This window comes from Typopeltis vanoorti, chromosome 4, assembly GCF_054136105.1.
Source record: "Typopeltis vanoorti isolate ZY-2024b chromosome 4, IOZ_Tvanoo_1.0, whole genome shotgun sequence".
Taxonomy (NCBI): domain Eukaryota; kingdom Metazoa; phylum Arthropoda; class Arachnida; order Uropygi; family Thelyphonidae; genus Typopeltis; species Typopeltis vanoorti.
In genome coordinates this window covers 47,311,300-47,327,597 of record NC_143552.1, presented here as the reverse complement: position 1 = coordinate 47,327,597, position 16,298 = coordinate 47,311,300, and the positions used below count along the sequence as shown (strand labels likewise).

The following is a 16,298-nucleotide window of genomic DNA, read 5'->3' as shown; positions in this document are numbered from 1 at the left end:
CAAGATTTACAATTGTCAAATAACACCGTCACAAGAAGAATACATGTAATTTCAATGGACATACAAACTCAGTTAAAAAGTGACTTGGAAATATGTAACTGGTTCTCTTTACAATTTGACGAGTCAACAGATGTATCAGACACAGCACAGTTGGCAGTTAAGGTGAGAATGGTATTTAGTAACTCCACTGTAAAAGATCTACTTATAATATTACCTATGAAGGTACGAACAATGGGTGAATATATTTATAATACATTCAGAATATACGCCAAGTCGATAGATATGCCTTTGCACAAGCTGTCTGCGATAACTACTGATGGGGCACCAGCAATGGTTGGCAATATCAATGGATTTATAATCAAATGTTTTATAAGTAATAAAACATTTGATTATAATGTAAACTTTGTATGTATTCATTTAACAAAAGAATTCAAAAAATTTGCTTGAAAAAAAAAAAGGATGGTGCCCATCGCTCTACCAGTATTTTAGAATGTGCTCTAGGAAACAAAAAGGTTGGGAACCCCTGTTTTAGTGGATGCACGCGCTAACATAAAGCAGCAAACATGAACGGTTGGACCATTCCAGGAGCTTATCTTTTCCATCTGTATATGTGTGACAAAGAAATGAGCTGACCACATCATATAGGGGGAGACCCCCACCAACCTGACTTGGTTGTTTACGTTCGAGACAGCGAGAGGCGGGACGCCTCATACCAGTGTCAGTATGGTGCACACTCCGTGTGGCTGTGAATGCGAGAGGTAAGTGTGATAGCATTTATTCTTTAGTACTTGGCTAAGTTCTACTATGGGGGATTAATTTATAATTAGTAAATTCTATTCTTATCTAATTAAATAAATAATATGCTATATGTCGTATTTCTTTTATATTTTTCAGACAAAAATTTTAAAAGGGAAAAAAAATTTTCTTGACAACGGGTCCAAAAAAAGTAAGCGATAAACCAAAGGGAAGCAGAAAGTTGCTCACAACTGAATATGGAGAAAGAAATAATTTCAGCATATGAAAGAGGAGTCAGAATTATGGATTTAGCAGTCAAGCATGGCATAGCATCATCATCAATAGCTACAATTTTGAAGAAGGAGGAGATTAAGGCAGTTTCGGTTGCAGCTGGTGTGAAGACCTTGGCCTCTCAATCCCAAAGAAGTTCCGTGAATGAAGAAATGGAAAAGCTTCTGATGATCTGGATAAGTGAGCGTCAAATGGCTGGTGACACTATGACTCAAGAGATGATCTGCAGCAAAGCCAGAATGATTTATGAAAATTTGAAGAAAAATGTGGCAGGACACAGTACAGAAGGCAGAGGAAGAATTCAAAAGAAGCAAGGATGGTTTGAGAAATTCAAGAGAAGGTCAGGAATCCATAGTGTAATTAGACATGGAGAAGGAACCAGTGCAAATAGAGGAGGCTGAGAAGTTTGTTAGAGAATTTCAGGAGTGAACCATCATTCATGGATACAAGCCAGAACAAGTGTTTAATTGTGATGAAACTGGGCTGTTCTGGAAGCAAATGCCCAAAAGAACTTTCATCACAAAAGAAGAGAAATGTATGCCAGGGTACAAACCTATGAAAGATAGAATAACTCTTTTATTTTGTGCTAATGCAAATGGTGATCTCAAAATTAAACCAATGTTGGTCTACCACTCTGAGACACCAAGAATTTTCAAGAAGGAGAATGTTTGCAAGCCCATGCTTAGTGTTTATTGGAAGTCAAACACTAAGGCATGGGTAACAAGACGCATAGTCACAGAGTGGATTGTGGAGGTGTTTGGGCCCATGGTGAAAAAGTACCTGAGAGAAGAAAACTTGCCTGAAAAGGCTGTGCTTCTTCTGGACAATGCTCCAGGGCATCCACCTGGCTTGGAAGAAGATTTGGAGGCAGAATTTAAAACTTCATCAAGATAAAATTTCTTCCTCCAAACACCACATCTATTTTTGACTTCTCCTTTAGCAAAGAGACAGAGGCCAGCTACTGAAGAAGAGGAGACTTATCTTGAATAAACTTTGAAAATTTGGGAGAAGAATAGTAAAAACGTGCACATATTTTCAGTTTAATAAAGTGTATATAATAGTGTAAAGGTCGTCAGTTTTTCATTCTATTTTCCATTCTACTTCATCTAATTGGGTAGCTGTTAATCTCAGCCTCTGGTGAGTTTTTGCCCTTTTATAGTGTGCTTTTTACTATTTTGTAAAACTTATCTTTAAATAGTAAGCAGCATCCAAAACAAATTAAATGATTTTTTATATAAACCTATGGGAAATCACGTTTCGGCTAACGAATGAGATTCCAGAACGAATTATCTTCGTTAGCCGAGGTATCACTGTATTAGTGAGACTTGGCCAGCAGTAGAGAGGATAGAGAAGATAGGATGGGGGGGGGGAAATACTGCTGATATTGAACTGAAGAAAATAATAAAAGGATATTACTACAGAGAACATAGTTGAGATGTTAAATGAGCAGTTCGTCCTTGTCAATGTGACAACATACGAAATTTGAGAGCTGTGGAATGGGAGAAAGAGAGCATGAGTGAGTCAACAAGAGGTATATGGGAAATTGAGTAATTTTATGTTAATAAGGCTGTTGGACTTGATATATCACCATGTTAAAAGCTTTTCCACTTGGTTATACTATAAATTAAAGATACCAAGAAATTATATTCTTGGATTAATCCTTTATCCAAGTGTAAGCAAACAAAGTTTGTGCATAAGTAACTTCATGACTGAACAATTTGTATACAGAGGCTAATGACTTCACATCATTAATTTCTATATATGAGTTACCCAGTTGTGAAGTTACATCATGTGCAAACTTTGTTTGCTGACACTTGGACAAAGGATTAAAGCAAGAATATAATTTCTTGGCATTTTAATTTATAGTATAACCAAGTGGAAAAACTGTCAGCATCTATCTCTAATCCAGAGTATTTTAGTAATAAGGTGTGATACCTTTTGGCTACTTGTATATGGAAATATGACTTATGCATTATTTCAAATTTGGTATCACTTCTGGGTCTGACTCCTACTGAGTTCTCAATAAAGGTTGAAACTAGTCTGGGTAGTGACCCTTCCTCATAATGCATAGCATTATACATGTACATAAGGATATGTGCTTTGCGTTAGCAGGGATACTAAGCAAGTGATATGAAGTCATTAGCCTCTATATACAAGTTGCCCGGTTGTGAAGTTACTTCATGTGCAAACTTTGTTTATTTCACTTGGATAGAGGATTAAACCAAGAATATAATTTCTTGGCATCTTTAATTTATATCACCATGTGTTTTGAGGGATTATCACAGGAAGAAGACTGCTTTGGCATACTTGTTTAATATGAGTCAAGTTCCAAAGAAGTGAAAGGATTGACAGAACTGAAGCTTCAAATTAAAATAGGCCAATCTGTGCATCATTTGTTTGTGTTTAAAGTGATGGAGAAGTTAGTGAGAACCAGAATTGGGTTGACAACGGTGGTATTTTCTTTGATGGACTGCACAGATTTGCTAAATAAGATCAGGTTTTGGTAATATGCTCTTACTTGTTATGATAAAGTGAAAGGTGCACTGGACAAAGGAGATCGATACACTATAGTATACTTAGATTTTACAAATGTTTTTGATAGATTGTAACTCAATGAGTTGATAGTTAAACTAGAATGGATATGTTTGATATCAAATTAGTGCACTGGAATGGAGACTGGCTGATGGAGGAGCAATTATTCCAGAAGCGGAAAGTCACTAATGGTGTGCTCAAAGATTTGTTTTAGGACCTATAGGTGTTGTTTCATCTATATGTTAATGATACTAATTCTTGTTGAAAGGCTTATACGCTGGTTAAACATGATAAGTAATAATTAAGGAATTGACAGCGTACACTAGAAATATAAATTAAAAACGAATTTAATAAATACTTTCCGATATGTCGGCAACGTCACGTTGCCATCTTCTTGGGAACTTAAAATAAAGAACAGATGCACGCAAGTGCTACATAACAGCAAATGAGAAATGAAGCGAGGAAGCTACCATTTTCCTAAAGTCCTGATGGTGTCCCCTGGCGGGCTATATTGGTAGTTATTGGCCTTTGGGCTGAAGTTCTTCTAATATATGTTTCCCAAATTTTGGGGCAGTCTTATGCACCCAAATTTGTTAATGATAATGATACTGGGCAAGGTTTTTATTATTATTATTAGACACCTCCATGGAGTTCCAAGACCGATTGAGGGAGGGCACCTACTCTACAACTCTCCATCTCCACCAGTCAGCCTCATCCACCAACTGCATCATCTACACCAATGCCATCTACTGTCCACCACCACCACTACTAGTATACAGACAATCACAAACATCCATGCCCACGGCAGGATTCGAACTCACGGCCTTTTGGCTGGAGAGCAGATATGCTAACCATTTGGCCAACCAGGCTGGCAGTTTGAATAGGTATATGCAATTGTTTGCAGATGAGTAAAGTTAGGAAGAACTATGAGGAGTAGGAGTTACCAGTTCAATGTTGAAAAGCATCAAGTTTTAAACTTTGGAAAACAAAGAAGAAATACAGAGTATACACTTGGTGGGTGTATATATTGGAGGAGGTGGAGGAAATAAAGATCTGGGATGATGATGGTTTAAATCGAGAAAGAGACAATACTAAAATTTTATAAAGTTACTAGTGTAAAAATTATATAACAGTCAAATTCGTAGATATTAGAAGATTTGGAAAGGATAATCACCTCTCCTTTCAAAAATAAAGGCAAAGTAACATTCAGAATTTTCAGTTAATAAAAAAATAAAATATATGTTTTTTGAATTATAATACAAATTAAAAATGTGAAAGAAATGTTATTAACAAAAACTGAAATACATTGTACAGTATTAATTTTAAAAAAATCAAAAAACCTAGAATTATTTCATAGAAATAATTCTTTTTCATTTACACATTCTAGAATAGTAATTCTTATACTTGCCTGGTCCTTGACCATCGTAACTGAATCCAACTAAGAAAAAAGTATCATCACTGGCAAGGTAAACTGCTCCTTTTACATCGTGGGCATTTGTTTTTAAATTGCCAATATAACTGCCATAATAGCTTTCACCTGGGATACTCCGCTTTTCTAGATAAAAGAGGAAAAAACTGCAATAGGATGATATAAAAGATTAAAAGGCGAGCATTTTCAAAAAAACTCAAAATTATGATTGCATAGACCACAAAGATGTTAGGTCTTAATATATCCTGAATGGCTTGTAAGAATTAAGAAACAATAAACACACAACCATGACTTATAACAATACTATTTATTTCTTAATTAGTAAATATTAATTATTATTCAGACCACCATGGAGTCAAGAGACTCATCGTGAGAGATCCTTCTTAGGAAACACAAGATCTATCATACCACGCCTTGAACTCACTGACAGTTCTTGCTCTCACCACTCTCAAGCAATGCATTCTACGGTTCAACCACCCTCCACGAGAAACCGCTCCTCACCCTCCTGCTCACAGCTTCCTTTCGTAACTTCCAGGGATGGCCCCTTGTCATAGCTCCTTCCTGCTATTCCACCAAGCAAAAGGGCTCCCCAATGTCCACCCTGTAACTGCCTCTCAACAGTTTAAAAGTCTCTATCATATCACCTCTCCTCCTTCTAAACTCTGCACCAAACTCTGCAGTCCACATTCCCTCAGCCTATCTTCATAACTAACATTGCACAGTCCTGACACCATCTTTATTATCCACCTCTGTACCCTTTCCACAGTTAATTTATCCCTTTCTAATCCTGGGGACCAAATTTGAGAACAAATCTAAGTGTGGCCTGATCAGAGTCTTATACAACGGAATGATAACTCTTATTTCTGCAAGTCTGTGTCCTTCTCAGTATTGCAGCAATCCTCTGGGTTACCTTCACCACCTTTGAAATATGATCCCTGAATTTCAGTTTTCTATCAATCATCACTCCCAGATTTCTTGTTTTCCCCTACTTCCTCCAGTAGAAGATTTTACATTTTGCTGCATTAAACCGACACCCCCATTCATTTGCCTATCTGTATAGTTTATTCAAATCCTCTTGCACGGATGCCACATCTGCACTGTTTCTGATAACCCTTCCCAGCTTAACATAATGCGCAAACAACTGAATATCACCTTGCAATCTACTGACAATGTCATTGACATAAAGGTTGAACAATACAGGTCCCAGTACTGAGCCTGTGTAACCCCACTTGTAACCTTCTGCTTCCTTGATACTGCCCCACCATACACAACTCTCTGATACATATCAGACAGCCAATCCTGAATCCAGTTGACTAACCCAATATTTAAACCAATGTGCTGCAACTTAAATATCAGCTTATCGTGTGGCACCCTGTCAAATGCATTTGCAAAATCCAAAAAAAAAAAGCAGTATATGCCTTTCCGTCATCAATTGCTCTTGTCACTTTAATATAAAAGGCAATCGTATTACAAAAGGATGAGCACTCCTTTAACAAATCCATGTTGATTTTTACAGATAACATCACCCTCATCTGCCCAACGCTCTTTGTAGTCCCTCACTAATTTCTCCAAGATCTTAACAACTACTGATAACACACAAACTGGCCTATAAATAGAAACTTCCAGTCTACTACTGCCCTTGTGCAATGGAACTATCTTCCATTCCTTGGGTACCTTTCTCGCATCCAGACTTTTATTAAAGAGACAGGTCAATGGAGCTGTCAGTTCTTTAGCACGTTCTCTCCCCCCGTGAGGAAGTACCATCCAGTCCCACAGCTTTACTGACATCCAGAGTACTCAGTATTTTGAACACTCTCTCCTCTTGCACCTCTAAAACCTTGAACCTGCCCTATCCCTCTAATATTAAAACCTTCTCCAGGACGAAATACTCATTGAGCAACTCCACTATGTCCTCTGCATCAGTCACTCTATTCCCATTTTTATCCTTCAATGTCATTCTTCCACAATCATTTCTCCTCCTACTGGCCACATAGCTAAAAAATTGCCTAGGATTTTCTTTGGATCTTAGTGTCAATCTCTTCTCATATTCCAGTTTTGCCTTCCTCACCATACCAGTCACCCTCTACCCCTCTCTTTATATCTCTTCCATAATCTCTTTTTCAACTGCAGTTCCTATTTGATATTGTTTGTCATCCACTTCACACCAAATTGTGTACTCTTCTTCACTCATGGAATACAGCTTATTATTGCTGCTATCAAATATTCCTTCACAATTTCCCAAGCACTAATGATATCCTGGCCTCCCAATTCCGTCCTCATTGAATTCCCCTAGTTGATATCTAAGACTATTATAATTACCTGCCTTATAATTCCATATACATTCATTCCCTTTTCTTTGATACTCCTGCATGCCTATTCATCTTCTAAGTCAAAACCACATGGTCACCCTCTTCAACTGGTGGGAGAGATGTCATCTCACTTATTATCAGCTCTTCTGATGGTATGAGCAAATCCAAAACTCTTGAGCCTCTTGTTCCCTCTATTGCATGTTGCCTAAGAAATTTGTCCCTCAAGAATTCTAGAAATTCCATTCCCTTATTATTATTTCATGCATTTTCCTCTTCCCAGCTTATACTGCTGTAGTTAATATCTCCCATAACAATCATTCTTCATGCACTTGCCAAGATCAACTACCTAAACATCTCTTGCTCCCCACCCCACTGTGCTCCTTGGTTTGTAGCAACACTCCACTAAATATTCTATCCATTTCTACCTCACACCATACCAGTGGTGGGCGGTGAAAATTTTAAGTGGGAGTGCTGCATATACAAAAAAAAAAAAAAAAACTTTTTTTTCCTAATCAGTAACGAATTTATTAATAAATAAATTTACATACTAAAATTGCTTTATTAAAAATATTTCATCCTCACTACGAACAAACACCAATAATAAAAGTTTCGTCAATAGCAATGACAAGCACAAACGAATATCGGCGTTAGATCGCAGTGCATTTGTTTCGTGTAATGATAATTGAAAAAATATAATTCTTTTCATATTTTCAACAGTGACACTTGTCATAATTCAGCTTTGTATCTATAATAAATAAATAATTATGTTATTTTAACAAAATAAAATAAGATTTACAAAAAATAGTTCACCATGCACATGCACCAATAATAAACATTTCATATCTCACAGAAATATCATTTTTACGAATTGAGAGGGCTACATGGTGTGTAGTGTTTGTGGATAGCTCCTGAACAGATAAGTGATATTTTGAGTAATAATTGGTGAATTTTTTCATAGTATTTACATAGTATTGTTTACTTTTAGTATTTTAGCATGTCTGGGTAATTTTTATGTGTTTTTTGAGTATTTTAATAGTAAATTGAATGGATACGATTATCTGTGCACATGGTTCCTATAAAGAGGAATACAAAGATGGCGTCAAGGTTGCAATATTTGTCTAAAAATTTTAACTTAAAGGATTTGATTCAGTGTACCGTTTGGGGTCTGGTTAAACAACGATAGTGGAGTGAATGTGTGCAAAAAGTGTAAAGAATGTGAGGATTTAAAGAGTGTTTCAGGTCGTGTGAGTGATATCGATGTTGAAAGTAAGAATCTAGATAACAGTGATATGCGAGGTATGAATGGTGATATTTGCGAGTTAATACTTGATAGCTGTGAGAGTGGTGTTGAAAGTGAGACTGAAGGTAAACATAGAGAACAATTGAATGAATCATCGGAGAATAAAAATGATGACACTGACACAATGAGTGAGATTGCTCTATTAAGTGCAGCGATACATAGGGCAAATCGGCAGCTGGAGCATTGGCAAAAAATGTTTACCAAGCATAGCGACTAATAATCGGCAAAAGTATGATAGAAAAAATAAGGGTATGATAGTGAGTGTAAACAAAATGAAAGAGCAAGTGTTGTATGGAGATTCCTTAGTAAGAGGTGTGTTAGTTGAGAGTTTAACAAAATTGTACCAACCTGGTGCAAATGTTAAGAATGTAAGCGAGTCAATTAGAATGCAAAAGCAGCGGGTGAAAGAATTGACAGTGGTAGCAGGTACAAATGATTTGAAAGGAAACAAAATGGCTATGATTGAGGATGTGAAGGAACTGCTTGAGGTAGCAAAAGAGAAGAGTGAGAGAGTTAGGATGGTGAGTCTGTTTCTGCAGTATGACAGTGAAGAGCATAGAAGGAGAGCCATAACTGCTAATGACTTTATGTGTGAATTATGTAGTATGAGTGGTGTGGAATTTGTGGATGTGTGGAATGAGTTCGATGGGCTAAAGGATTTATATAAAATGGATGGTTTACATTTGAATGGATTTGGTGTACGGAGACTTGAAAAGGTGTTGTCGAATGTAGTGGAAGTGAATGTGTAGAATCAGGGAAACTAGAATTATCAAATGGGGGAAGTAGATATGCAGACTTTAGGGAGACAGTTAAGTTTGTGTAATATGCCCAAGCGAGTAGGAAAGACCACGAATCAGAATGGGATAGTTAGTATAAGGCATCAAAATAGGGATGGGACAAATCGGCTTCTGCAATTCATGTATACTAATGCCAGAAGTATTAGGAACAAGAAGGAAGAATTTTTGGCCTTGGTTGGCACTTCCAGACCACAGGTTATTGGCATTAGTGAAACATGGCTGACAGAAGATGACACAGCTAGTGGGATTGAATGTGAGGGGTATGGTGTGTTCACGAGTGACAGGGAGAATAAAATGGGGGGGGGGAGTGTTATTGATGATAGCTGATGAGCTACAGCCAAGGAGAATAGAAGTGGAACTGCAGGATAGAGAAAAGAGCACATTTGAGGCTATTTGGTGTGAGATTAAAACTATCAGAACAAAATATACAATTGGGTGCTGCTATAGACCAGGTCATGGAATAGATGGTGGATATAGTATGCATAAGCAAATAGAAGAAATGAGTGGAAGGAGGGTAATTATTGTGGGAGATTTCAACTGTGATTACATTGATTGGAAGGAGGAGAGGACACATGGGAGAAAGGAATTGGATTTTATGCTGTTATTAAGGGATAACTATCTGCAACAGCATGTAATGGAAAATACTAGGGGTTAGAGAGTGCTTGACCTAGTAATTGCATCTGAGAATTTGGCTGTAATGAATATGACCACGTTGCCACCAATTGGTGAGAGCAATCATAGGGTCTTGACTTGGGAGGTGGCTAAAGGTGTGAAATTTACAATTAAGACAGGGTACATGTGGTATTATCAGGCTGGTAAGTATGACATGCTTAGGAGTTTGATTGGTTCAGTGCCATGTACAACTGCAAGGGCTAAAAGTTGATAGTGCATGGGAGGTGGTTAAGAAGTGCTTGCATGAAGCAATGGCTGACTGTATACCTAGAGTCTGAATAATATATCAAGTAGGGGTTAAATGGATGAAAAACACCATTAAGCTTGAGCTGCAAAAAAAGAAACAACTATGGAAGGAATTTAAGGAGAAAGGTGACCGGCAGGCACATGAACGGTATAATGCCCAGGCCTGAAGGGTAACGAGTGTTGTAAGAAAAGCAAAAAAGGATTATGAAAGAACATTGGCCATGCACGCTAAAGAGAATTCCAAACAGTTTTTTCGATATGTTGCAAGTAAAAGAAAAATGTATATGGCAGAATGATTTTAAAGAATGTGATGGTAGGGAGGTAACTGAATCAGTTGATATAGCTGAATTACTGAGCGAGCATTTTGCAAGAATATGTCATCCAAGTGGTGACATTGCAGAAATGAATGAACCAATAGATTATACAGGAATTATGGTGAATGAAGTGGATATGAGTAGTCTATTGCAAAACCTAAATGTCAATACATCTGTGGGAATGGATGGTATACCAGCTCGTGTCGTACGTGAAGCGGCTAAAGAATTGTCAGTACCCTTGACCATTTTGTTTAATTTGAGTCTCGGGTCTGGGTTGGTCCTGAGCTGGTGGAAAGAGGGGAAAATAGTTCCACTGCATAAAGGTTGTTCCATGACTGCTGTTGTAAATTACCGACCAATTAACATATCAGGAATCATTGTCAAGGTCTTGGAGAAATTAGTCAAGAGAAAAATACAGGATGGGATAGATGAAAATGGGATACTGTAAGGGGGACAACATGGTTTTGTGAAGGATTAGATCATGCCTCAGTAACTTGCTCACGTTTTATAACACAGTGACGACTGAACTAGATAAGGGTAATGGGTTTACAGTCAGTCTACTGGACCTTGCCAAGGCCTTTGACAGGATACCACATGGAACTCTAATCAGTAAACTGGAGCATATGGGGATGGATATAAGGTTGGTGAGATGGGTAGGAGGGTGGTTGATGGAGAGATATCAGGGAGTGGTTTATTCAGGAGTAGAGTCCAAAAGACGGCTTGTGACTAGTGATGTGCAGCAGGGTTCTGTTCTTAGACCACTACTTTTCAATTTGTTCATTAATGATATAGGAAAGGATCTGAGAGGAAATGTTCACTTGTTTGCTGATGATGCAAAGTTGGGTAGAGCAATTGTGAGTGCACAGGATGTCAAAATTTTGCAAAATGATTTGGATAGTTTGAAGGACTGGGCTAAGGAAAATGGATGTCGATTTAGCATGGCAAAGTTGTTATGCATTTTGGGGGGAAAAGATTAGCAGCAGTATATCACATTGGTGGAACTGTACTCCAGGAGATTGATAAGGCCAGGGATTTGGGGGTGTTGGTGGATAGGGAGTTGAAGTTTAGGGGGCACATCGCAAAAGTGGCTAAATCAGCTTATCAAATCACTTTGCTTCTGAAAAATACTTTAACAAGCAGAGACAAACAAGTTATTGTTCCTCTGTATCAAGCCTTGATAAGACCCCATCTAACTACTGTGCCCAGATATGGGCGCCAGGGTTTCTTCTTGATGGGGAGGAGGTGGAGAGTATCCAGAGATGAGTGACCAAGATGATAGCAGATCTGTGGAATGAACCTTATGAGAACAGGTTGAAGATTTGTGGGTTGCAAAAATTGGTTAATAGGCAGAAAAGGGGTGATATGATTGAGACATTCAAATTACTGAATTATTTCTATAAGATTAATGCAGAAGATATTTTTGAGAATAGGACTGGTGGTGGGAATACTAGGGGCCATACATGGAAGCTGGGCAAGAATGTGGTTAGCAGGGGTGTTAGAGCTAGGTTTTTTTACTTGGAGAGTGGTGAATGAGTGGAATAAGCTGCCAGAGTCTGTTGTGGGTGCTATGACCGTGAATGAGTTCAAAGCGAGGTATGATAGATACTGTATGAATGTCGAATAGTTGTTCTCGAAATGATGTTAGGGCCTCCCTCAATGAGTCTATCGACTCCCTGGAGTTGCCCGAAATAATAATAATAAGGCACGTAAGTATACTAAAAATACACTGCCATTTGAGCAGTGTGAGAATGATGTAATGTGCAATGACAAGCGCAAACGAATATTGGCGTTAGATCGCAGTGCATTTGTTTCGTAATCTAAAGCATTAATCGAACAATTCCAATCATTAAATATTCAATCAATGTCAAAACATAAGCTGTACCCTTTAACATGTTGTACTGCATTTATATAATGTTGTAAGCATTGTTATTATTTATAAACACAAATAAAATTTAATTTTTTCATGTTTTCCTTGGGGGGGGGGATGCTGCAGTGTTGCAGTGCTTATGTACGGGCTGCCACTACACCATACGCTTTCAAAACCATTAGTGTCACTGCCTTCCAAAGCCCCCACTCTTAGAGGACATAAGTCATCACTTATAAGTACTCCACCACCACATTTTCTCTTTCTATCCTGCCAAAAAATGCTGTACCCTGCTACTTCAATTCCTGTTATTATATCATCTTCTGTCAACTCTGTCTCAGAGATCCCAATAATCTTTGTCCAGGCTGATGCTATCAGTGCCACCAATTCATCTCCTTTATTTCAGATATTCTGGCATTAGTATAAAGCATAAAAATATCACTGCTTCTATACCTATGTATTACCCCCACTGGACTCCATGTTACCTGATGTTGTCCCCCCCCCCCCCCCAAGCATCCATTCCCACAAGAGGCCACTCCTGCCATCCTGGGAATTCTAGTTCCCCTGCATTCATCACACATTTTTACCACATAGTTTCCAAATCTCCTGGCTTTTTACTTTTCTTCCAGTTATTGCATTGATGATATTAGTAAATGTCATTCTACCATTCCAAACTCATAACATTGAGTACAATGTGCCCTTTAATTTCTCATCAGAAAGAGAATCAGAATAAGAAATCAGAACCAGAAAAATTTGGTATCCAGTTTGGAGAAGATGGCATTTCTCTAATTGTCCATGTCACTTTTATATTCTTGCCTCTCTACTAGCACCTAATCCTTCAGTTTGGAAGTAACCCATGTTCAACCTCTTCTTAAGAAAGGAAGTGGCTGATTATGGGATATCTCTTAATTCTTCCTAAAGTAATGAAGAAAACCACTAACAATCACCAAATACTATATTACCTGGAAACTTCTCAATTAATAAAAGATAACCAGTATAAATATAAAAGATCACTGCTGCCCTCTTTGTTTACATCAACCCCCTTCAGACAAATGCTCCCAAAAAATTTACAGAAACTGAAATGGTTGCTTGATACCTCTAAGGCATTTGAGCGGCTTTGGCACATAGGACTTTAAGCAATCTCACATCTTGTGGTCTGTCATCTGGCTTCATGATAATTGCCAACTCAGATCACTCAACATCACACATAATGGGTCTTTATCCAGAGTTTGCTACTAATGCTTAAGTCCAGAGTTCCACTTTTGTAAGTTCACTTCCTCCTTTATCAACAAATTTTTTCCAGTTGAGTGAAATTCAGTCCAGTGTTTTGCTAATAACAATACATTGCACATAGGATATTATCTGCAGATAAACTAAAGATGAGGATGCTCTGGACTATGAGGATGGTCTGAAAAGAATGAAAAAACAAATTTCTAATTTCAAAATTATTTTTATTTTTCAACATAATCTCCCTTAAGTGGAAGGATACATTTATTCCATCAATGCTCCAGCACCATTATTCCATCCCTTTAGTGGTTCTCAGTAAGATCTGCAAAATACCCATCTATAGCTGCAATCACCTCTTGATTCAAAGAAAAACACTGACCAGCGAGGAAGAGTTTTAGTTTTGGGAAAAGATAGAAGTCAGAGGGAACCAGATCTGGGGAATAGGGTGGATGTTCCAACTGTTCATAGTGCAGATCCCTTAATTTTCCCATTACCAAAACCTTTGTTGGCAGGTGCATTGTCTTGATGAATGACGATTTTTTCATCTGCAAACCGCATCTTTTCTCCCGAATTTTTTCATCTATTCTGGTTAAAAGATCGGAATAATATTCCCCGGTTATTGTTTTACTCTTTTCAAGATAATTAATAAACAAAATGCTTTAGCATCCCAAAACACCGATGCCATGACCTTTCCTGCTGATGGAACACTCTCTCTTCTTTGGAGCTGAACAACCAGCTTCTGTCCACTGTTTTGACTGCTGTTTGGATTCTGGTGTATAAAGATGAATTCAAGACTATTCTCATCCATAGTAATAAATCAATGCACAAAATCAGTTTTATTCTTGTTAAAACGCTCCAAGCACTGTTCAGAGATTTTCATGTGAGACATTCACAGCAGATCAAAAATTTTCATTTTTGATCTGCTGTGAGCAAGAACTGCACCCATCTTGCACAAAGCTTTTTCATTTGCAATTCTTCATGAAAAATATATCCAACATGTTCTTTTGAAATGTCTATAGTCTCAGTAATTTCATGCACTCTGACTTGCCAGTCATTCAATCCATATCATGTGTTGTACTACCTTACCTCAGTCCTGAAGATATTTTCAGGCGCAAACTTTGTTTGCTTACACTTGGATAAAGGATTAAACTAGATTTACCATATCATGTACTTGAGCAATGATTTCTGGTGTTACACTTTTTGGACGTCCTTCACGTGGATCATCTTCAAGGCTGGTACAGCCACGTTTAAACTCAGCAGTCCATTTCTTAATTGTCGAGAATGAAGGAGAAGAGTGCCCATAAACCTTTATGAACTTCAAATGAATTTCTTTTGGTGTTAAACCTTCTTTTACAAAGAATTTTATAACCGCACAATACTCAATTTTATCCATTTCAAGGAATATAGACAACACTTTTGCTTCAGATAGCCGTATAAAACAAACTACTTGATAGAATGACTTGCAATTTCACATGGATGCTTATGACAGATGTACCAACTTTGAAAAAAACATTTTGCTAATAGTGTTGCCATCTATGGTTGAGGCCGAGAACTTTTCAGACCACCCTTGTATAAGAAAAAAATGAGCCAAAATAAAAGAAAAAAAATATTCAGGAGGAATGCAGCAATGAAAATCAATAGAATAGATGATATCTAATCTATTATTATTATTATTATTATTATTATTTCCCAAGACCTCATGGAGTCAGACTCATCTGGGAGGTCCTTTTATCACACACACACACATATATATCATCATACTGTGTCTTAAACACACTCAAACTCCTTGCAGACACTACACTCTCAGGCAAGGCATTCCAATCATTCACAACTCTGCACAAAAAACCTGCCTCTCACTCCTCTACTCACACCCTCTTTATACAGTTTCCAGGGATGACCTCTGGTTCTCCCCTGATCTCCCACTATTCTCTGTAGAACGTCTCCACCATTGATCTTATAACAACCCCTTACCAACTTGTAGGTCTCTATCATATCTCCCCTCTTCCTTCTCTCCACCAGACTCTGCAAATTACATCTTCTCAATCTTTCCTCATACTCAACATTCCAGAGATCAGAAACTACCTTAGTCAGTCGCCTTTGGACCTTTTCCAACATCTCTTCATTCTTCTGAAAACCCGGTGACCAAATCAGGGCACAATAGTCCGTGTGTGGCCTAATCAAAGCCTTATACAATGGAACAAGAATCTCCCTACTTCTACAAGTCAGTGTCCTCTGCATCATTCCCAGAAGTCTTTGTGTTGTCTTCACAATTTTGGCAATGTGTCCCTTAAATTTTAGATCCTTATCCACTATCACCCCCAGATCTCTTATTTCCTCTAACTCCAACAATATATTCTCACCAAGCATAAATTCTGCATCCTATCTTTTGTTTTCCAAATTTTAAAACCTTACATTTTGCAATATTGAACTCGCATCCCCATTTGCTTGCCCAATCACTCAATTTATTCAAGTCTTCTTGCAAGGCCACAACATCTTCACTACTCTTTATGGTTCGTCACAACTTTGCATCATCTGCAAACAACTGAATATCTCCATCCAAATCTTCGCCAATATCATTAATA

The 16,298-nt window shown here is 37.7% G+C and overlaps 1 protein-coding gene across 1 annotated transcript in view; it reads right to left on the bottom strand.

Moving 5' to 3' along the window:
- Positions 1–16,298, bottom strand: part of LOC150107281 (protein Skeletor, isoforms B/C) — a 365,485-nt gene that overhangs the window by 221,942 nt on the left and 127,245 nt on the right. The window contains exon 8 of the mRNA XM_090391768.1: positions 4,967–5,113. Coding sequence (XP_090247894.1) covers positions 4,967–5,113 — 147 coding nt within the window. The remainder of the gene's footprint in view (positions 1–4,966; positions 5,114–16,298) is intronic.